Consider the following 23,458-nt stretch of genomic DNA (forward strand, 5'->3'; position numbering starts at 1 on the left):
CAGTTGCTGGCTCTTGTGCGCACTGTGGACAGCATGGCTTATCTGCCTTTGAATCTCTCCCCCTTCCCCCATGAAGTAGGGGGAGGAAGGCAGAGGTCTGATCCTGCCCTTCATCTCCGGTCTCTATTCGTTCCCATCAAGAAGCCCACTCTTACAGCCGTGGGATCCAACCTTTGCCAGATGGGCAAATCTTTGCCTTTATCCTCTTTTCAGAAATCCAGGCTTAAAATGTGTCCAAGGAAATCTCTGCTTTGCCTGATGCAAGCGGCAAATCCACTTAAGGCCTTGCGTCTCTCTCTCTACCCCCCCCCCCACAACTGCTGGCTGCGCAAAGAAAAAGGGGGATGGTGGTTTGCTTTGTCACAGGGAACAACCAAAACAGCCCAGCGGTGCACAGTTGGCTGGCGGAAGGGTGATTTAGAGAACGCTTGACATCTTCAGGCAGAGAGATGGCCAGGCACGGAGCTGCCGCAGATGCAATACTGAAAATTTGGTGCCTCTAACTCAGACAGCCCCTCCAGAGCCCCAGATACCCACAGATCAATTCTCCATTATATTGAATACTTAGCAGATAACCCTGATAACCCTTTCTGATAACCCTGAAGCTGGGGGAGGGCCTCCAAACCCGGGGATCCCCCGACCCCAACTGGGGATTGGCAACCCTATCATTTGTATGGCCCATTTGCCCCTTTCTCCTGCTCTTCTTCCAGAATGTCTTGGCTCTTGGAAATCTTGCAAAAAAAAGAGAGAACAAGCTTTGCAGCAGAGCTCATGTTTGAGGCCGGCCTCTGCAGGGCCCTGCCTTCCCACAGCCCTGCCCACTTTCTGAAAAGCTTGGCTGGTTGCAGGGGAAGTCCTGGTGGGCACCATGGTGCCCCTTTGGGTGCCACGTTAGGGAACCCTGCCCTAGAACTTGGTGCTTCTCCATTGAAGCCACTAGCTCTGTTAGTTTTCTAATGTAAACCTTTTTTGCTTTACATTTTAAGCTACCTCCAGAAACTTCAGTGGAGAGATGATGATTGGAAAGGAGTGAACAATAAATGCTTTGTGAACCGCGAGGCCCGAAGGCTGTGAAATGGAAAAGGCTCAGCCTGAGACGTTAAACTCGCAAAGCACTGTGAAGTAGCAGAGCCCTTCTCAAGTTACGTGCTTGTGACAAAATATCAGTAACAATAAAATCAGTTTACATGACTTGACTGCTGTTAACTGAGTAAAGGGGAGGTGGTTTTTTTTTTTTTGCATGTCTTAAAAGACAAAGTGGCAGGAAGGAACCAGCTGTACTTGCTCTTACGGGATTGCAGGATGAGGGGCGGCAGTTACCCCTGTTGCATGGCATCAGCAGTCAACAACGTTCATCCCCTGGAAACACATTCCTCAGCCAACGCTGAAGTGCCAAACTTAACTTCCAAAAATAAAGGCAAAGATTAATCCTCAAACCAGGAAACTGGTGTGAAAACGGTTGACTCTTCCCCCCTGCAAAGCCAATTATCTCTTCCCCATCCCTGAAGAGCCCTTTGTGATGCCCTTTATTTACAGGGCCTTCTGGGAATTCTCCCAGGGGGTTGCGAAATAGCCACATTTGGCACTGTCCTTACCCTGACCCTGAAGCTGAGTTCTGCTGAGACCACCCCTAGTTGCTGGCCACTGTAGAGCTTTTGCTGTTGCTCTGCAATGGAAGCTCCATGGGTGACCTTGCGCCAGTCGCTCTCTGCTTGACCTACCTAACAGGGCAGTTGTGAGGGTAAAACAGAGGAGAGAAAAAGAACCATGTTTTCCACACTCTGCTTGACCTACTTCACAGGGTAGTTCTGAGGTAAAATTGAGGAAAAGAACCATATTTTTGCATACTAAGCTTGACCTACCTCACAGGGTAGTTGTGAGGTAAAATTGAGGAGAGAAGAAGAACCATGTTTTCCACACTCTGCTTGACCTACATCACAGGGTAGTTGTGAGGTAAAATTGAGGAGAGAAGAACCATGTTTCCCACGCTCTGCTTGACCTACCTCACAGGATAGTTGTGAAGTAAAACTGAGGAGAAGAAGAAGAACCATGTTTTCCATACTCAGCTTGACCTACCTCACAGGGTAGTTGTGAGGTAAAACTGAGGAGAGAAGAAGAACCATGCTTTCCATATTCAGCTTGACCTACCTCACAGGGTAGTTGTGAGGTAAAACAGAGGAGAGAAGAACCATGTTTTCCACACTCTGCTTGACCTACCTCACAGGGTAGTTGTGTGGTAAAACTGAGGAGAGAAGAAGAACCATGTTTTCCACACTTTGCTTGACCTACCTCACAGGGAGGTTGTGAGGTAAAACTGAGGAGAGAAGAGCCATGTTTTCCACCCTCAGCTCCATCGAAGAAGGGCAGGATGCCAACGTGAAGTACAGAGGCGATTATTTTCTACAGGTGCCAGGTCCTGTGGGAAACGAAATAGTTTTCTTAATGATTTGCTTAATTTGTTTGTACCCCACCTTTCTCCCCAGTGGGGACCCAAAGCGACTCACATTGTTCTCCTCCCCTCCGTTTTATCCTCACAATCACCCTGTGAGGTAGATTAGGCTGAGAGACAGCAACTAGTTAGGGATGCCAGCCTCCAGGTGGGACCTGGGGATCTCCTAGACCAGGGGTGGCCAAATTTACTTAACGTAAGAGCCATGTAGAATAAATAAGGAAGGAAGGAAAGAAAGAAAAGAAATAGGGGGAGGTGGAAAGAAAGCAACTTGAAATGCATTCTCCAAGCTGCTAGCTGGCTTTGCCCAGAGAAGTGATTTAAAGAAAGAAATGTGTTCTCCAAGCCAGCCGACAGGGCAGTAGGGGCTTTGAGAGCCACACAATATGTGTGAAGGAGCCAAATGTGGCTCCCAAGCTGCAGTGTCAGAACACTTCGGGTCTTGGCCCTCTTCTTTGCACCTGTCCAGCATGGAGAAGGCCAGATGGCCTCTGGGATGGCTGCCAGGACTGGTCCTCTGAAAATAGCTAAGAGGTCTTGCCTTTCCGGCTGCCTCAGAACGTGACACTCAGTGGCTGGGAATCTGAACCAGTTTCTCTCCTCTCTCCCCACCACATCTCTCTTAGGAAAGTGCTCTTCTTTGATTTGGGTTCATGGGTGGAAAGGAACGAGTGAATGTAGAGTCAGGGTACTTTTTGCCAACTTTGCTGTTACAGGGATGATCAGAACCAGGGCTGTGGTGTGGCCTAAAAGTAGACACAAAGCTGATCCAGAAATAGCTCCAAGAGAACAGCTTGGGGCTTGGGATGAAACGTAATTTGACCTTTCTCTCTCTGTCTCCAAACCCTGTTGCCAGCTCACAGGGTCAGGATTGGGTGCTCTGCAAGTAGGCATTGTTCCCTTTGCCTTGAATAAGGTCACCGTTGTCCCAGCAATAGGCTTGAAACTGGAAGGTAAATTGTCCTGCTAAACAAAGTACTGTGAACTTGGTGTTTGCAGCGGTTGCATGCTGGTGCCTCAATCCTGGCTTTATCAGACATGCACGCTGCTGAGAAGTCTTCCCAGCATCATTGTGGTTGGCTTGGAAAGGCACAAAGGACAGATAGGGTGATAACAGACGGGCGTTTTAAGTCACCCCAGGGACGGGAGGCAGGTGGATCAAAAAAGCGCTTACACATGTGCACATCTGCCTGCTGTCCCCGTTCCGATCTGAGCCTGCCTGGGGTCAAATCAAAGCCGTCTTAGAAAGGTATCACTTACAAAGTGGTGCCTAATTTCCAAGGCAGCTTTGAGGTGCTTTCCTGGCCATCTGGAAGGCAGGGGAGCAACCGAGAGGGGCACGAATACTCTGGAAGCTCCTCCAGGGTGCACACAGCCTGTCCCAGTTCGGGGAGCAGGCCACAGGCCGTCTGGAGATTTCTGGTCTGCTCCTTTTCAGGCTAGCTCTCTTTGGGGCGGATTGATGCCACCCTGAGCCGGCCGTATGTAATCACTCATAAAGTGGCAGGAATGATGAGAAAGACCACTTGCAGTGGCTTGGTTAGACTGAAGGTCCCTGTAAAAAGATGATCCAAAAATATAAACAAATGCATACACAAACACACATGAAACTGACTTATATGCAGGGCTTTTTTGGTAGCAGGAACTCCTTTGCATATCAGGCCACACCCCCTGATATAGCCAGTCCTCCAAGAGCTTACAGTAGGCCCTGTACAAAGAGCCCTGCAAGCTCTTGGGGGATTAGCTACACCAGGGTTGTGTGGCCTAATGTGCAAAGGAGTTTCTGCTACAAAAAAAGGCCTGCTTATATGGAGTCAGATCCTTGGTCCATCGAAGCCGGTCTTATTTACTCAGACAGGCAGCAGCTCTCCAGGATCTCAGGTTAAGGTCTTTCACCTCACCTCCTACCTGATCCTCAGAGCCAGTGTGGTGTAGTGGTTAAGAGCAGCGGACTCTAATCTCTAATTTCCCGCTTCTCTGTGTGCAGCCAGCAGGGTGAGCTTGGGTCAGCCACAGTTCTCTCAGAGCAGTTCTCTCAACAGCAGTTCTCTTAGAGCTCTCTCACCCTCACCTGCCTCCCAGGGTGTCTGTTGCAGGGAGAGGAAGAGAAAGTGATTGTAAGCCACTCTGAGACTCCTACGCAGGGAGTCAGAGCCCTTCGCTAACTTATTTTACTATCTTATCTTAATTCTCTAATCTATCTTTCCCTTCCTACAAGGAGCCCAGGGTGGCTTACGCTTTTCCGCCCTTCTGTTTTACTCGCATAATGGCCCTCTGAGTTTGGCTAGGTTAAGAGGAAGTCCCAAAATCATTCAGTGAGTTTGGTGGCAAAGTGTGGATTCGAACCTGGGTCTCCCATGTTGGCTTGCAAGGCATCACCCTACAGTGTGAAGAAGGTCAGGGAAACCGTTTGGAGGAGTTCAGGGATACCAGCCTTCAAGAGCTGCTCGTTTACAGACCTTATAGCTTTCTGCTGTGACTTCATTGGCTAAAAAAAGGAGAGAGAAAGTGACCTATAAAGCTTTACCTGTAGGGTTGCCTGCTTTGAGTTTGAAAATACCTGGAAATTTAGGGGATGAAGTCAGATCAGGGTGGGGTTTGAGAGGGGAGGGACCTCAGCAGCCATTTTCTCCATGGGAATTGAGCTCTGTAATCTGGTGATCAGTTGTAATACCAAGAGATATCCAGGCCCTACCTGGAGGCTGCCAACTGATATTATCCAGCAGATTTAAATGGGTGTCACTGAGGTGAGTTTGCCTCAAGAAATATCTGGGGACTTTGGGGGTGGAGCCAGGAGCAAAAGTGTGACAAGCACAATTGAACTCCAAAAGGAGTTCTGGCAATCCCATTTAAAGTGATTGTGCTCCTTTTAAATGCCTCCTTCCACAAGAAATAATGGAGAATAGGGTCATTTCCTTTGGGGTGGTCCAATCTTTTTGAAACTTGGGGAGTGTTTTGAGGAGAGGCCGCAGATGCTATGCTGAAATTTAGGTGCCTGTACCTAAAATAACAGCCCCTCTGGAGCCCCAGATACCTCTCCATTATACCCTATGAGAATCCATCTCCATAGGCTATAATGGAGTGCCCAGTAGACATTTTCCTCAACCCCCCCCCCCCCCCGCTTTCTGATGACCCTGAAGCGGGGCGGGGAGGGCCTCCAAACTGGGGAATCCCCTGCCCCCAACTGGGGATTGGCAGCCCTCGAGTCCACAGTGGAAAACATATAACCTCTGCAAAGGGACCCATGAAGGCCCCTAAGTGGCCAAGAAAGAATTGAAGAACCAAATGCTTTATTAGGTATACACAGGCCTTGAATTCAGCAGGAGCTCACAGGAGCACAGCTCCTGAACCTTTCTGAGGGTTCCCCCTCTTCCTCTCCACCTACCTTGTCTGTTGAATAGTCAGTGCAGCTGCATTACAATTCCTGGATTGGGAGAGTGGGCAGCCAGCCAGCCACCAGGAGCTTTGCCACACCCCCAGCAGCCCTCATTAACCCCTGGAGAAGCCCATGCCACCCTTTCTACACTTATGTGATTTTTTGGCAGGGGAGTGGCTTGCTGGCCTTTTGACTGGGTGGGGGCGTCTAAGGAGAGCCCCAGGTGAGCAAGGCCTGCTTGGGCTGGCTGGATCTCTAGCCAACCCAAGCAGGCTTCGCTCGCCTGGGGCTCTCCTTTTTGTGTTGGGTTGCTTTTGGCTGGTGGGGGGGTGACATATGCTAATGAGTTATGCTAATGAGCTCCACCACCTATTTTTCTACAAAATGACCCTTGGGTATACATAATCTAGTTAGTAGCATGGCAAAAGGGGGAAAGAAGGTGAGAACCCTTCACCCCCTCCTTTTGGTTAAAAAGCAAAGCACTGGGATAGAATTTAAGGATGATTCCTAGGATAGAATTTAAGGATGATTCCAGGAACTCCTAAGAGGTTCTTTTATAGGGCAAAACTTGTGCAGCTTTCTTGGCCAAGGATGTGTTGAGGTGCCAGCCGCATGGGATGCTCTGCATTTGATTTCTTTGAGTTGTTTCAAATATTTCTGTCCCACCTTTCCCCCCAGATCGGGTCCCCAAAGCAGCAAGCATCAAAACGCTAAAACGGGCCAAACGTTTTCACTCTAGCTTGAGGATGGCCTCTCTTCCCCTGTTTTGTTAAAATTCTAGATATCAACCGGGGACCCCAATAGCACCGGGACAGATTCAGAGAGCAAAGATGTGCAGAGAAGCACTCTTGATGCCCCTCTTTCCTATTGTGCTCTCTTTCAACCTCTGGACACCCGTCACTGCCTGAACAGAAATTGGATACGACTAAGTGGGGGAGGTGCAGTCCCTGGAGGTTTTAACCATCTATTTTTATGGTTGCTGATCTAGCACCTATGATCTGCATCCGCACCACCTGATTCACATCAATTTGTACCTGAAAACACTGCAAATAGCTTTGGCAGCTGTTACCACCTCCTTCCCCCCCCCCCCACTGCTTTTCACTGTTGCATTTCGCTTCCTGGTTCTTCCAGTCTGAGAGTTCCTACGCTCTGTCTCTAAGGACTTGTGATACCTGATCTTGTTCTACCGCCTCCAGCGTCCCTAATTCTCTTCCTCCTTCTCCAGGGTTGGCGTCGTTTTTCTCTCTTCAGCAATGCCCACCTTTTGTTGTTTGTGTTTGTTTATATTTTTGCCCGGCTTTTCAGCCCCAAAAACTGGCTCCAGAATGGCTCCCGGATGCCAACCCAAATGACAATTAGAATCCAGTACGAGATGTTCTTGGGAGAGGGGGTTCTCGGCTGGAGCTGGGTTCGGGCACAGCGGAGGGGAGGGGGTTGGCTGTGTCCTGATCTTCTTCGGATGGACATGCTGGTGGGGGGGGAGGGGAAGAGCTTTCAGTGGAATTGGATGCAGGCATGACAGACAGAGGCCTGGCAGTTAGTTGCCCAGTTGGTTGTTGGCTTCTGGAAGCTGGTCTCTCCCCTGCCCTGTCTTTCTTTCCTTCTTTCTTTCAGAAGGGGAAGGGAAGACCATTCTGTTGGAAACCTGATTAATTTGCAATCCTGAAGAGAGAGAGAGAGAGAGAGAGAGAGTGCTTCAGTGCTCTCCCCTTCCTGGCCAAGCCAAGTAAATTTATTCATTTGCCTGTAGATTCATGTGGAAAGCTTATAAAAGGTAAAGGTAGTCCCCTGTGCAGTTGTTTCTGACTCGGGTGACGTTGCTTTCACGTTTTCACGGCAGACTTTTTACGGGGTGGTTTGCCATTGCCTCCCCCAGTCATCTACACTTTCCCCCCAGCGAGCTGGGTACTCATTTTACCGACCTCGGAAGGATGGAAGGCTGAGTCAACCTCAAGCTGGCTACCTGAACCCAGCTTCCGCCGGGATTGAACTCGGGTCGTGAGCAGAGCTTAGGACTGCAGTAACTGCTTTAACACTCTGTGCCACAATTAAACTGTTGGTCTTAATGGTGCCACTGGATGCAAATGTTATTCTTAGTTTGTTTGTGGTTGTTGCCACATGTGGCAGCTGCTAATGCCAGCCAATCCAAATCAAGGAGCAGTCCTTAACCCTGGGGAGTGATAGGGCTCCCCTCCATAAGAGCTAGAAACTCAGGCTGAGCAACAGGCTGAAGTGGGGAAATCCTTGAGCCTAATTCGCACTCGCGACATGAACTAGCAACATACCGGTGACATGAACCAGCAACATACCGGCAGTTTGAAAGTGTGAACTGCTAGGGTGGTCAACTCCAGGTTAGGAAATTTCTGGAGATTTGGAGGGAGGAACGAGGGGAGGGGCCTCATTGGGTTATAATGTGATAGAGTCCACCCTCCAAGGCACCCATTTTCTCCACTGCTGTCTAGAGCAGGGGTCCCCAACCCCTGTGGACCGGGACCGGTCCATGGTCTGTTAGCAGCCCAGCCATGAGTTGTATAATTATTTCATTATATATTACAATGTAGTAATAATAATACATTGGATTTATAGAATCAGAGTGGATTTATTGGATTCAGAGTGGCTCACAATCTCCTTTATCTTCCTCCCCCACAACAGACACCCTGTGAGGTGGGTGGGGCTGAGAGAGCTCTGAAAGAAGCTGCCCTTTCAAGGACAACTTTGCGAGAGCTACAGCTGACCCGAGGCCATTCCTGCAGCTGCAAGTGGACGAGTGGGGAATCAAACCTGGTTCCCCCAGATAAGAGTCCACTCTTTTAACCACCACACCAAAATAAAGTGCACAATTGTATCATTCCAAAACCACTGCCACCCCCCCCCCCAACTGGTCCCTGGTGCCAAAAAGGTTGGGGACCACTGCTCTAGAGATCAGTTGTAATTCTGGGAGATCTCCAGACCCCACCTGGAGATTGGAAACTCTAGTGAGTTACTAGTGTTGCCAGCTTTGGGTTGGAAAATACCTGGAGATTATGGGGGTGGAGCCTGAGGAGGGGAAGGGAGGGGCTTCAGTACCATACCGTCCACCCTCCAAAGCAGCCATTTTCTCCAGGGGATCTGATCTCTGTCATGTGGACGTCAGTTGCAAACCTGGGCAGTCTCCAGGCCCCATCTGGTGGTTGGCAACCCAGTAAACTGCCCCCACTGACTAATAGCGTGTTGGAATTGTCACTGGGTGATCTGAAAACTTCCAAGTCAAACGGGCTGGGTCTGGAGTTGTCTACGTAACTTGTGGATTTATCCACAGCTCCCATTTGTGTGGGTTGGGACTGTGGTGTCTTGGAAAAGGGAATTCAGCCTCTCTCCTTTTGCACTGGGGAGGGGGGGGGGCTGTCATTTGGTCAGCAACAGAAGCCCCTCTGCAGAGAAATGTAGATGGTAGAGTTGCCATCCCCCAGGTAGTAAGCAACCAAAGAGAAATCACGGAAGGCTGGAGAATAAGACTTTACTTGTCGTAAAGTTCGTATAAGGCTTACCTGTTGCACTACAGGGCTTTGAAGCTTTCCTGCCATTTCTTGAATGCAAACATTCAACTGGAGAAGAAGCAATTGTGAAACAGGGAGAATGGAGTACTATCCCGTCCACTAAATATCTCCTGTGCATAGCTGTGTGGAAATCTTGGGCTTCACTGCATTTGGAAACTTCATTGGAGGATTTGTTACTACTACTGAAATTTTGGATTTACGTCCTTCGTTGGACTGTATTGAAAGGTGGTTTTCCTCACTGTGTGACATTCCCTTTGTGATGAATTTGATGTGGTTTATGTTTCATCATCTGCGGCTTAATTTCCAGTGTTAAAATGTGGGTTTATTTCATATTATATGAGGCCTCATTTTCTACTTCATTACATTATGGTTTTCTAAAGGCTTGTTTCTTTATTGAGCCTGGTACACGGAAACCTTTGGTTTTCCCCCCTTATCCTCCAAATAGTGGCTGGAGATCTCCCAAAATTACAGATGGTCTCCAGGCTTCAGAGATAAATTCAGGGAGGGAAAATGGCTGCTTTGGAAGGTGGGCTGTATGACGTTCTACCCTGCTGGAGTCTGTCCCCAAACTTCACCCTCCCTGGGCTCCCCCCAAAAAAATCTCTAGGAATTTCCCAACCCTGAGTTCTCGCATGACAATTCCCATTCTCTTGTTTTTGTACAGGCAGCTCCCAGCGGGGGATACTCTTATCGATGTAATACTTTTTTATCCTGCCCAGAGAACGAGGTGGTTCTCTCTTCCCCATTTTATCCCCACAATGACCTTGTGAAGTAGGATTGGCTGAGTGAGCTTGCGTGTGACTGGCCAAAGGTCGGCTTCTGCGATGGCAGGGTGGGGTCTGTTCAGCCGCGGATCTCTAGGATCCTAGTTGACATTCAAAGAACTCTCCTGTCCTGGATTGTGCCTGACAAAAGGAGCGTTGACTCCTGAAAAGTTTATACTTGCTGGTGTCTAAGGTGCTACTGGATTCAGATCGAGCTCTCCTGGATCTCCGTAGCCTAAAGATCTGTCAGACTTTTTAAAAAAGCATTTTAATGATCTAGAGTTCCATTCGTAAGAGCAGGGGTGATCAAACTTGCTGAACATAAGATCCACATAGAATAAACGTCAGTTGTTTGAGAGCCGCAAGACAAGAACGCCAGATGTTTAAGAGCAGGAAAGAAGGAAGGCAAAGAGATGGAGGGAGGAAGAGGTGGAAAGAAAGCAGCTTTAACTTTAAATACATTCTCCAAGCTGCCAGCTGGCCTGGCTTGGAAAGGCGATTTAAAGAGAGAAATGCCTTCTCCAAGTTGGCAGATGGGGTGGTGGGGGCTTCAAGAGCCACACGGTATGTGTGAAAGAGCCACACTTTGGCCACCCCTGTAAAAGAGTGAAGGGAAAGGATTGAAGGAAAAGAGGCATAGGTCGGGTTGCCAGCTCCAGGTTGGGGAATTTTGGGGGGGTTGGGGGCACAGTTTGGGGAGTGGGAGGAGCACATTTTGTATGTGATGCCACAGAGTCCACCCTCCAAAGCTACCATTTCCTGCAGATCTCTCCGCTAGGGATGCCAGCCTCCAGGAGGGTCCTGGGGATCCCCTGGAATCACAGTTCATATCCAGGCTACAGAGATCAGTTGCCCTGGAGAAAATGGATGGACTTGATGGCATCGAGGTCCCTGTCCTCCCCAGGCTCCATCCCCAAATCTCCAGAAGTTTCCCAATCCGGATCTGGCAACCTTTCCTTTCTCATCTCCTGCTGGTGGCAACTCCACTCTAGCCTGGAGATCAGCTGTGCAGCATGCAACAATCCTGTGAGGTAGGACAGCGTGATCATCTTTGTATTGCAGGTCAAGGTTGAGAGGGAAAGAGAGAGGCTGGGGGATGGCTGTAATTTGGGAGAACTCCTGCCCCTACCCTGACAATGTGGACCCATGGTACAGAGTGGTAAAGCTGCAGTCCTAAGCTCTGCCCATGACCTGAGTTCAATCCCAGCGGAAGCTGGGTTCAGGTGGCCGGCTCAAGGCTGACTCATCCTCAGGTAGCCTGCTCAAGGTTGACTCAGTAGCCGGCTCAAGGTTGACTCATCCCTCCATCTTTCTGAAGTTGGTCAAATGAGCACCCAGCTTGCTGGGGGGAAAGTGTAGATGACCGGGGAAGGCAACGGCAAACCACCCCGTAAAAAAAAGTCTGCCATGAAAACGTCGTGATGTGATGTCACCCGAGAGTTGGAAACGACCGGTGCTTGCACAGGGGACTACCTTTACCTTTATTTTTCCTTTCGGCTGGAAGATTAAAAACAGGGCCGAGGCCTGAATATGTGGTACTCATTACTTTATTTCCACAGCCTGAGGGCCCTTAGATTTCCCCAGTGAGGTTTTCTGAGAAGAGATGGAACTGATTCAGTTCTGCACCTTTGAAAAAAGGAAGGCAGTGAGCAATAAGAAGCCCAAATGCTTTCTCCTTAAGCCTTATCTCTTATCTTGAATCCATTTACAAGGCACTCTCTGTATTTGCAGACTGCTGCTTCTGGCAGAGAAGATGCAGATAAGGGGAGAACCCTTTTCTGTTGACAGTCAGCTTCTGTTGGTCAAGATGGGCTTACAGGAATCCCCCAACCCTTTTGAGACTGTGGGCCCCTTTGGAATTCTGACACAGAGTGGGGGGCCCAGCTACTAAATGGCTGCCAAGGGAGGGGAAAGCCAGTGATGAAGCGACTGCCCTCAGTCACACAGTGAAGATCCTTGTGTGGTGGTAGCGGTTGCAACATTTTTAAAAATATGCAAAGCCCAACAAATCTCCAGGGTCCCTTCAAAAGCCCCACCTGGCTCCTCTAGGGTTGCCAAGTCCAATTCAAGAAATATCTGGGGACTTTGGGGATGGAGCCAGGAGGAAGGTTGTGACAAGCACAATTGAACTCCAAAGGGAGTCCTGGCCATCACATTTAAAGGGACCACACACCTTTTAAATGCCTTCCCTCCATTGGAAATAATAAAGGATAGGGGGACTTTCTTTTGGAGCTCATAGAATTGGACCCCCTAGCCCAATCTTTTTGAAACTTGGAGGGTATTTTGGGGCAAGGCACTGGATGCTATGCTGCAAATTTGGTGCCTCTGCCTCAAAAAACAGCCTCTCCAAAGCCCCAGATACCTGCTGATCAATTCTCCATTATACCCTATGGGAACTGGTCTCTATAGGGAATAATGGAGTGCTCAGCAGACATTTCGCCCTCCGCCTCCTGCTTTCTGATGACCTTGAAGCAGGGGGAGGGCCTCCATCTGCAGATGAGACATGTAAGCTATGTGAGAGCTGCTGCCTAAGCACGGGTTCCGGAAAAAATACAGGCGGCCAGTGGAAGTAGCGTATGAAACACGGAAGGCACCTTGGCCCCGTGTTGCTGTACCTGTGGGATTGAGGACTGCTACCCTCACTACACTTGAATAAATGGTACACTTGCGTCTACCAAGAAACAGGATGTTTGTAGACAGCAAGATATTGTACCTGTACAGCATTGCATATTGATCTGGAACGACTATGTATGTTGAACTCAGTGAAGAGCCACTGTATTTCGGTTGAAAGTTGTGTTTGTGGTGTTCCAATGAACTGAAAGCATAATAAGAGTGGTCTCATTTATTCTTGCTTTGTACACAGTGTTTTCCCATTTTTGCCTTACCCACCTGGGGATTGGCAACCTTAGGCTCCTCCCACTTTCTAAATCCAGCGGCATAATGAGGTACAGTTGTTTTTTCTTGCAGATAAAAGGAGCGGTGGTTTAGGTCTCAGGCTGAATAACTTTTGAAATCCATTTTGTGGATTCCATGACACCCCCGGGTCATGTAGTGCTTAAATATGTAGTGCTTAAGTATGCAGACTCTTCTGGGAGAACCGGGTTTGATTCCCCACCCCTGCACTTGCAGCTGCTGGAATGGCCTTGGGTTAGCCATAGCTCTGCCAGAGCTGTCCTTGAAAGAGCAGCTGCTGTGAGAGCTCTCTCAGCTACACCCACCTCACAGGGTGTCTGTTGTGGGGGGAGAAGATACGGGAGATTGTGAGCTGCTCTGAGTCTCTGATTCAGAGAGAAGGGCGGGGTATAAATCTGCAGTCTTCTTCTTCTTCGTTTAGGAAGTTAATATTCCTGTCAGGTAGATGGTGTCTTCACTCTGGCTGCTGGCTACATCACTGAGGTGCAGTTGATTCCCCCCCCCCCTTTCCTTAAGGGACTGCAGATTAATGGCATGATGTTTTAGGGTCCGGGTTGAATCACTCCCTCCTGGGGGCCAGCCTCTGCCCTTAAGTTACATGGGCTCATCACGCACTCAAATGGATGTACAGTGGTTGACATTTCGTTCTTGCAGAGAGATTCTCTGGCGCTCATTCCGCAGACAGCCAAAGCAGCAGTGCCAGCGGCTGGTTTTCTGCATTCTTTAGACTCTGGCTGTCCTGAGAACGTGACATTGGCAGAGTTTTCCATTTTTAGTTTCCCGGCCCTCAGTTGCTTTTCTCCTGGGACTTCCTATTTTAGACCGGAGATGTGCGAGGGGAGAATGCCAAGGGATGCAGCTCGATCCTCAGAGAGCTGTGACAACCTTCTCCTTTGAAAAGGGCCCTGCATCTCTGGGTTGTGGCCTGGGGTTTGGTGATCATAGGGCTGTGGTCTGAAGTTGCGTGTGGCAGTTGTGGGGCTGAAATTTAGAAAGGCTTGGACTTTTCAGTGCCTGGATGGAAATGAGAGGAGACTGCCTGCTAAGATTGCCGTTCTCCAGGTGGTAGCTGGAGACAACCGATGTCATTCATTTCCCTGGGAAAACGGCTGCGTTGGAAGGCAGATTCTATGATATTATATCCCACCTGAGGCCCCTCCCCTCCTCCACTCTCTCCATAGCCTCTGTTTTCTGATTGGCTATGCCTCTCATGGTGGCCATTTTGTTGTTTCTCATTGGAGCAGGAGCTGATTCCAAAGATTCCAGGAGGCATAACTTTTTGGGTCTGCAGGGACCGCCCATTCAGACGCAGCTGCCTCCATCACAGGATGGTGCCTGGTGTGGAACTTCCAAAGCTTTGCGGTGTAGTGGTTAGAGTGGCTGTTTCCTCTGTAGGCTGGAGGCCTGTTTTAGGGTTGCATCCTCCAGGTGAAGCAGCCCCGTGGCGCAGAGTGGTAAAGCAGCAGTACTGCAGTACTGTGGTCTGAACTCTCTGCTCACAACCTGAGTTTGATTCCGGCGGGAGCTGGATTTAGGTAGCCGGCCCAAGGTTGACTCAGCCTTCCATCCTTCCAAGGTTGGTAAAACGAGTACCCAGCTTGCTGGGGGGAAAGTGTAAAAGACTGGAGAAGGCAGTGGCAAACCACCCCGTAGAAAGTCTGCTGTGAAAACATTGTGAAAGCAACGTCACCCCAGAGTCGGAAACGACTGGTGCTTGCACAGGAGACCTTTCCTTTCCTCCAGGTGATGACTGGAGATCTCTTGGGATTACAACTGATCTCTGTGTGACAGAGATGGGTTCACCTGTAGAAAACGGCTGCTTTGGAAGGTAGACTCTGTGGCATTATAACCCACTGAAGTCCCTCCTCTCCTCAAACTTCTGGGTATTTCTCAATCCGGAGATGGCAACTGTTTAATTCCAGAACTTTAGGCTCCAGTCCCTCTAAAGGGGGTTGGCTGACGTCTATAGCTTCCTTGTGGTTGGGGAGGCGAAGAGGAAAGCGAGAAGGAAATATTTCTATTGGGAGAGCTGTTGTGTAGCAACAGAAGGTAGAGTGGACCTGGCTGCTGGATGAGGAGAGAGGTCAGTCATTAGAAAGCTCTTCCTGGCGAGCGAAGGAGGCCTTTACTGAGGAGCTGCCTTTCTGCCTGCGATGGCGTGCTTCTGTCTGAAGAGAAGTTGCCCTGTGTAAGCAACTGGGGATACTTTTGCTTGGGAGGGGGTCAGCAGCCAGGACTCTCTCCTCTCCTTCCTTGCTGACTTCGCCATTGTTGGGAAGGATGGCTGGTCCCTAGAAAGAACCCTTATGAGTTTTTGGGGAGGAGAAGAAGAAATTGGATTTATATCCCACCCTTCACTCTGAATCTCAGAGTCTCAGAATGGTCACAATCTCCTTTACCTTCCCCTTAATCACAAAAAACACCCTGTGGGGTAGGCAAGGGTCCCTCTAAGCTGCAGAGTCTTGTGAGCAAAAATTCTACTTTGTGAGCTACTGGTATTAAAGTTGTGAGATACTGTGTAATTAGTGTGCTCCGGGGTCATCCTTCCTGAGCTAAGACAAAAATGTGTGAGCTGGAGACTAAAAATCTGCGAGCTAGCTCACGCTAACTCAGCTTAGGGGGAACACTGGAGGTAGGTGGGGCTGAAAGAGCTCTTAGAGTAGCTGCTCTTTCAAGGACAACTCTGTTAGAACTGGCTATCCCAAGGCCATTCCAGCAGCTGCAAGTGGAGGAGCGGGGAATTGAACCGGGTTCTCCCAGATAAGAGTTTGCACACTTTACCACTACACCAAATTGGTTCTGTGTGCACTCCAGGTCAGCGGTCTCTTCCTGGGGCCACATTTCTCCTAGAAAATAGCCCCAGAAGGAAAGAGAAATGGACCTTCATGGAGCTGTGAATTTGGGCTTAGAGTCCAAAGAGGTATCATTCTCTCTCAGGTCTTGACATTGAGAAGTGCTTTAGACGACTTGGCTAATCTTGGTTTGGTTCCCCACTCCCCCCAAAATGTAAGGTTTGAATTACAAATTACATGGCAGATCCTTGACTAGAACTCAGAACCACTTTCTAGAAAACCCCAAAACCTTGATTGAAGCATGGAAGAGAATGCGGATTCTTCTTTTTCCAGTGGACCTAATAGCAATTTGCAGGAGGAGCGTGATTTACATCTGGAAAATGGTATTGGCTGTGGGGAGATGACAGCTAACCAGGTTTTATTCCAACATAAGCTTTGGTTGTAGAAGCCCACTTTGTCAGAGGCCTGCACGGTAGTGGACCTCACTGCCTCAATCTGGGGCTGCCAACCTCCAGGTAATTCCTTGAGATCTCCCACTATTACAATTGATCTCTGGACAACCAAGATCAGTTCCCCCGAAGAAAATGGCTGCTTTGGAGGATGGAGTCTATGGCATTATAGCCTGCTCAGGTCTCTTCCCCACCCCAAACCCTGAGCCCTCCCAGCCTCTGCCCCCAAAATTTCCAGGTATTTCCCAACCCAGAGTTGGCAATCCTACCTGGGTCTGACAAAGTGGCCTTCTACTTCACCCAAGCCTTATGCTGGAATAAAACCTGGCTAGTGCTACAAGACTCCCCTCTGTGTTTTTATGCTCTCCAAATGGTGCTGAAATCTATCTGGAGTTTTATAGCGATTTGAATGGGGGGGGGGTAGGGTTGTTAATCCACAGGTGGCAGCAGGGGATCCCCCGGTTTGGAAGCCCTCCCCCTGCTTCAGGGTCATCAGAAAGCCGGGGGGGGGAGGGGGGAGGATGTCTGCTGCGCACTCCATGATTCCCTGTGGAGACCGATTCTGGGGCTCTGGGGAGGCTGTTTTTTGCTGAATAGCATCCAGTGCCTCTCTTCAAAACACCCTCCAAGTTTCAAAAGGATTGAACCGGGGGGTCCAATTCTATGAGCCCCCAAAGAAGGTGCCTCTGTCCATTATTTCTATTGAAGGGAAGGCATTTAAAAGGTGTGCTGTCCCTTTAAAGGTGATGGCCAGAACTCCCTTTGGAGTTCTGTTGTGCTTGTCACAACCTTGCTCCTGGCTCCACCCCCCAAAGTCTCCTGGCTCCAACCCCAAAGTCCCCAGATAGTTCATGAATTGGACTTGGCAACCGTAGGAGGAAGGCAGTGACTGCTCTGCTCCCCCAAAGCTGCTTGAGTAGAAGGCTGAGGCCCCCTTCCTTCCTTTGGTGGGCCGGATGCTTTTGCTGCCAAGTTGTAAGGGTTGTGGTTAGCGTAGGGTAAGCATTTGTCCATGTACGACTTACCCTCCTCTCTCAGAGTCCTGCCAGATCTCCTGATCTGGGTTGTTTGGCTTCCTGGCTCCCCTTTTAGCTCTTTCGCCTCTCTTATCTTGAAAGATATCTGAATCTATCTCTCTTATCTTGAATGGCTTGGTTCTCAGTTATTCCCTGCCCTCTCTAGTGTTTTAGATTGCAACCCTTCAAAGGTTTTGTTGATCTCTCTCTCCCCACAGGATAACCTTTTGTCCCAAGCGCTGTTTGCTCTGAGTTTTCCAACAGTTCCCTGCTGAGCTAGTTAACCGATAATCCAGGCTGTTGGCTATATAAAGGACCCAAAGGTGGGTCTGTTGGAGGAAGCTGAGCCTACAGGAGATTCTTTTTTGTACTGTCCACTTGTGTGTCTCTGTGGGAGCCACTGGCACCTAAAGAGCTATATACCTCTGACAATCAAAACTTCGCAAGCCTCTGTTCAGAACTACCTCCAGCTCTCTTTGGAGAGCCAGTTTGGTGTAGTGGTTAAGTGTGCAGATTCTTATCTGGGAGAACCCCACTCCTCCACTTACAGCTGCTGGAATGGCCTTGGGTTAGCCATAGCTCTGGCAGAGGTTGTCCTTGAAAGGGCAGCTGTTGTGAGAGCCCTCTCAGCCCCACCCACCTCACAGGGTGTCTGTTGTGGGGGAGGAAGGTAAAGGAGATTGTGAGCTGCTCTGAGACGCTGAAATTCAAAGTGGAGGGAGGGATATAAATCCAGTATCATCATCATCTTTCTACTTAACTCTGTAAGATTTCAAAGATTCCCACACATTAAAAAGCTAGCCCCCTGTGCAAGCACCAGTCATTTACAACTCTGGGGTGACGTTGCTTTCACAACGTTTTCACGGCAGATTTTTTACAGGGTGATTTGCCATTGCCTTTCCTAGTCATCTACACTTCCCCCCCCCCAGCAAGCTGGGGACTCATTTTACCGACCTTGGAAGGATGGAAGGCTGAGTCAACCTCGAACTGGCTACCTGAACCCAGCTTCCACCGGGATCGAACTCAGGTCATGAGCAGAGTTTAGGACTGCAGGACTGCAGCTTTACCACTCTCCACCACGGAGCTCCCACACATTACATGGTAGCGAAACCAGGTTTTTGTTGGCAGGTGCACTCAGTGGCAAATTGCAACTGGCTGTGGGTCTCTGCATATGCTGGCATTGATACACAAGTGTTTGATGGTCTTTATACTTTTGGGTTGCGGTGGAAAGGGTTGTCGAGTTGTGGCTCACTTATGGCGACCCTGTAGCCTTTCAAGGCAAGAGAGGAATGGAGGCTTTGACGCTGCTTGCCTTTATTACTATTTCCACTCGGCGTCGGACTTAGTGTCATCCATGGCGGTGCTAGGACTCTCGCAATATGTAACAGCTCCCACCCATCAAGGCGGTCACATCCTGGATTTGATCTTTGTGGCAGGAATGACAGTGGACCGAATTACTGCAGATGCAGTGCCGTGGTTGGGCCACTACTCTCTGAAGGCCCGTCTGAATGTCCCGCTCCAACCCTGCTTGGGCGGTGAGCGCATTTTTGCTCGCCCACAGAGCCAAATGGACCCTCTGCAGTTTCAGATGGCTCTTCGGGATCCTTGGTCCCCTGGCGATTCCCTAGATGAGCTAGTGGAGACCTGGCAAAACAGGCTCATCACAGCCATCGATGAAATCACTCCCGGGTGCCCTCTGCACCCCCATACAAAGCTGGTGCCCTGCTATACGCCGGGGCTACGGCAAATGAAACGGAGGCTCAGACGACTAGAGAGGCAGTGGCGACAAGCCCGCAATGAAGTGTCAAGAGCAGCTTATAGTGCATTTATGAGAACCTATAAGATGGCGGTCAAGGCCATGATTGCGTCTGCGAACTCGCGCCCAGCACAATTATTTAGAACAATTCGGTCTCTTAACTACCCTACTGATGGGTATACCAAATGCTAGGGAATCGGATATCGGCTGTGAGGCTTTTGCGAGCTTCTTTGCAGATAAAGTCTTGTCACTCCGCCGCGACCTCCCAGTCACTTTAGAAACAGTAATAGAACTCGAGGCCCCGAGCACATCTTCTAGTCCAGTTTTGGATTCTTTCACTTCACTGAGCCTGGAGGAAGTTGACAGAATACTCTCCACTGTATGCCCAACTACCTGTAGGCTGGACCTGTGCCCTTCTTGGCTAATAAAAGCTGGCCGTGAGGAGCTATGGGCTCCCCTAAGGGAAATTGTTAACCAGTCCCTTCTTGAGGGAACCTTTCCCCGGCCTCTTTAAGAGGCTGTGGTTCGTCCCCTTCTAAAAAAGCCACCTTTGGACCCAGCTGAATTGGCAAACTATCAGCCGGTGTCCAACTTGCCATTTTTAGGCAAGATTATTGAAAGGACTGTGGCAGTGCAGCTCCAGAGTTTTCTGGATGACGCTTCTGTGCTAAACCCACATCTATCTGGATTTTGGGACAGAGACAGTACTGGTTGCCCTCACAGATGACATCTAGAGACACCTGGATAGAGGTGGCTCAGCAGTGCTGATGTTATTAGACCTGTCGGCAGAGTTCAACACGATTGATCATCAGTTACTAACCTGTCACCTCGCCGTTGCTGGAATTCAGGGGTTATCCTTGCAGTGGCTTTCCTCCTTTCTCCAGGGTCGGGGACAGAGGGTGGCACTAGGGGAAGAACTATCCCGGCGACACCCACTTATTTGTGGAGTGCCGCAGGGAGTGGTTCTTTCTCCGATGTTATTTAACATCTATATGCACCCCCTCGCCCAAGTTGCCCAGAGGCATGGACTGGGTTGTCACCAGTACGCTGATGACACCCAGCTCTACCTGTTGATGGGTGGCCAGTCTGATTCCACCTTGGAAGATCTGTCGGCAGCATTACAAGCTGTGACAGGGTGGCTTAGGCTGAGTGGACTGAAATTAAATCCAACGAAGACGGAGGTCTTGTGTCTAAGTTGCTGCGGTCTGTGACCGGAGGTCTGTTTACCGACCTTTGATGGGGCGCAGCTTCTGCAGCACCCGAGGTTAAAAGCTTAGGAGTGTTCTTGGATGCCTCCTTAACGATGAAGACGAAGAAGATGAAGATATTGGATTTATATTCCGCCCTCCACTCTGAAGAGTCTCAGAGCGGCTCACAATCTCCTTTATCTTCCTCTCGCACAACAGACACCCTGTGAGGTGGGTGGGGCTGAGAGGGCTCTCACAGTAGCTGCCCTTTCAAGGACAACCTCTGCCAGAGCTATGGCTGACCCAAGGCCATTCCAGTAGGTGCAAGTGGAGGAGTGGGGAATCAAACCTGTTTCTCCCAGATAAGAGTCTGCACACTTAACCACTACACCAAATGATGGAGGCCCAAGTAGCTGCCACTGCCAGGTCAGCTTTCTACCATCTGCGAATGGTAAGGCAGTTGGTTCGCTTTCTTGATCGTGATGACTTAGCTACTGTGATCCATGCTACGGTCACCTCAAGATTGGATTACTGCAATTACTGCCCTCTACATGGGGCTGCCCTTGTACCAAATCCGGCAACTCCAGCTAGTGCAGAATGCTGTAGCCGGGTTGTTAATAAGAGTTCCTTTATGGGAGCACATTCGGCCTGTGCTGAAAGCACTGCACTGACTACCAATAGTGTACTGGATTTGCTTCAAGGTGCTGCTTATCACCTTTAAAGCCCTATATATCCAGGGTCCTGCATACCTTAGGGACCGCCTGTCCCCATATATGCCCCAGCGAGCACTTCGGTCCGGAACCCAAAACCGGTTGATGGTCCCCAGCATCAAAGAAGCTAGGCTTGCGTCAACGAGAGCCAGGGCCTTTTCCATCGCTGCTCCTAGCTGGTGAAATGAGTTGCCGGAGGAGGTGAGGGCCCTGTGAGAGCTCACACTGTTCTGCAGGGCCTGCAAAACGGCACTCTTCCACCATGCTTTTTTAAAACGACACCCACTGTGATGGATTGGGCCCGGAAACACCACCAGTGGCTTGTCTCCAGAAGTTTAAAAATCGACCAGTCTGATTACCACCGCTAATATCTTGTTGTTCGGATACGTCGAATAAGCACCAGATGTTTTAAAATGTTTTAACCTTTTTATATTTACTATTGTCTATATTTACTGTTCAATGGTTGGGCATGCTGTTGCTGACCCGCGTACTGTGAGCCGCCCTGAGCCTGCCTTGACGGGGAGGGCGAGATATAAATTAAATAAATAAATGGTTAATAAATAAATGTATGCAGCGACCATGGACGTCCCCATCCAAGAACTAACCAGGGCTGACCCTGCTTAGCTTCCAAGATCTGACAAGAACAGGCCAGCCTGGGCTATCCAGGTCAAGGGTATCTTGACGGTGTCAAGTGGCTGCCAATTTACGGCGACCCTGTTGGATTTTCAAGGCAAGAGATGTTCAGAGGTGGTTTGCCTTTACCTGCCTCCACGCTACAACCCTGGGCTTCCTTGGTGGTCTCTCATCCAGGTACTAACCAGAGCCACCGCCCCTGCTTCGTGTTCAAAATCTTTAGATATACATTTATAAAGCCAAGAGTTCCAGCTCTCTCCCAGCCTAGTGTGGCGCTTTTGTTCCTCAGCACAGTGTGCTGAGTTGCAAGGCCCATAAGGGCTTGTATGGAACATTCCTACTCTCATATGATTGGTCAGATGACCGTAATAAAGAATGACTGACCGACTGCCATTTCTACTCTGAGAGGAAAGGGGGAAAGGAGACGTGCACAGTCATTTCCTGCCCGGATCATGCCTTCTTTGTGGGCAAGTCTCCTCTTCCCAAGTGCTCAGACATCAGTGGGATTAGTGAACGCCCTTCTGTTAGCCAAGGCTTCTCTTCTGCCTCATACTAATGTATAATGGGATTAGGTGGCTGTCGCAGGTGCTGATTGGTTAGTTTCCGTGCCGTTGCTCTTGACAGGTGGGATGCATTTCTTTCCACCAATAGCTTGCCATTTCCAAAGCCGGCTTGTTTCTTTTTAATGCCATTGCATCAGAGTGCTCTGTACTGCAGCAGGATTAGAGTGGGGGAAGGAGAGGAAATTCCCCTGGCCCTATGAAGGAAGTCACTCCTGTTTCTCAGAAAGAAAGCTTGCATGTATGTTGTTGCTCAACCTATGTTGTTGTTGTTCAGTCGCACTGTCAAGTCCGACTCTTTGCGACCCCATGGACCAAGGCCCTCCTGCCTTCCACCATCCTCCGAAGTTCACTCAAATTCATGTTAATTACATCAGTACCGCTGTCCAGCCATCTCCTCTTTTGCCATCCCCTTCTTCTTTTGCCTTCTGTCTTTCCCAGCATCAGGGTCTTCTCCAGGGAGTGCTCCCTTCTCATTTGGTGGCCAAAATATTTGAGCTTCAGCTTCAGCATCTGACCTTCCAGGAAACAGTCTGGGTTGATTTCCCTTAGGACTGACTGATTTGATCTTCTTGCCATCCAAGGGACTCTCAAGAATCTTCTCCAGCACTCTAACTCGAAAGCACGTATTCTGCTTTTCATAGCCTCCAGGAACACCTCCCCTGCAGCAGACACTGGGTGAAAGAATTCCTAGGGGTTGTAACCCTGTACTTAACAAAAAGTCTCTGGTTCTACAGATGAGTCGCTGCAGATTCAGTGAAACTGAACTGAATCTCTGCTTGCAGTGGCCATGATTGCACCCTGGGTGGGCTACTTGCTCCATCAAACGCCCTTTTTTCTGCCTTGTGACCCTATGCCTATTTTACCTTCTCCCCTTCTGTTTGCCTCTAGCACGAAGCCAATGCATGAGAAGGCAGGGCCCATGCACAGTCCGGACAAACCAGAGGCACTGCATAAGGAAAAAAGCTTGGATTCTCCAAACGGCAGGTGAGCATCGAGGGCTGGACTTCGAAGGACCTGACTGCAGACCAAAGTTCAGCTTTTGTTTCCCTTCTTCCCATTTGCTGCTTGGTTCATCTCCTCTAGCCACCTTCTTGGTTTTCTCCAGCTGGGTTAACCAAGAAAGTTTTATTTTTTCCCCCATTTAAAAGCAAACTTTATTTAAGGCTTACAATTACAACCATGACACGTCCGTGCAGTTCACATGGACAAGATCAATCTAATGTTGAAAACAAAGTACAAGGTCTGAAAGTCAGTTGTGCAGAATATACAAAATAAATCCAAATCAAAAATAAATCAGTTTTCTGTTAAATGCAT

At 49.4% G+C, this 23,458-nt stretch overlaps 1 protein-coding gene across 2 annotated transcripts in view; it reads left to right on the plus strand.

Moving 5' to 3' along the window:
• The window catches only part of GRAMD2A (GRAM domain containing 2A), an 83,752-nt gene that overhangs the window by 20,878 nt on the left and 39,416 nt on the right, over positions 1 to 23,458 (plus strand). For both annotated transcript variants that reach the window (XM_060260055.1, XM_060260056.1), the window contains exon 2: positions 23,033 to 23,128. In XM_060260055.1, the coding sequence (XP_060116038.1) occupies positions 23,033 to 23,128 (96 nt within the window). The remainder of the gene's footprint in view (positions 1 to 23,032; positions 23,129 to 23,458) is intronic.

The sequence above is a fragment of the Heteronotia binoei genome, chromosome 19, assembly GCF_032191835.1.
Source record: "Heteronotia binoei isolate CCM8104 ecotype False Entrance Well chromosome 19, APGP_CSIRO_Hbin_v1, whole genome shotgun sequence".
In the NCBI taxonomy this organism is placed as follows: domain Eukaryota; kingdom Metazoa; phylum Chordata; class Lepidosauria; order Squamata; family Gekkonidae; genus Heteronotia; species Heteronotia binoei.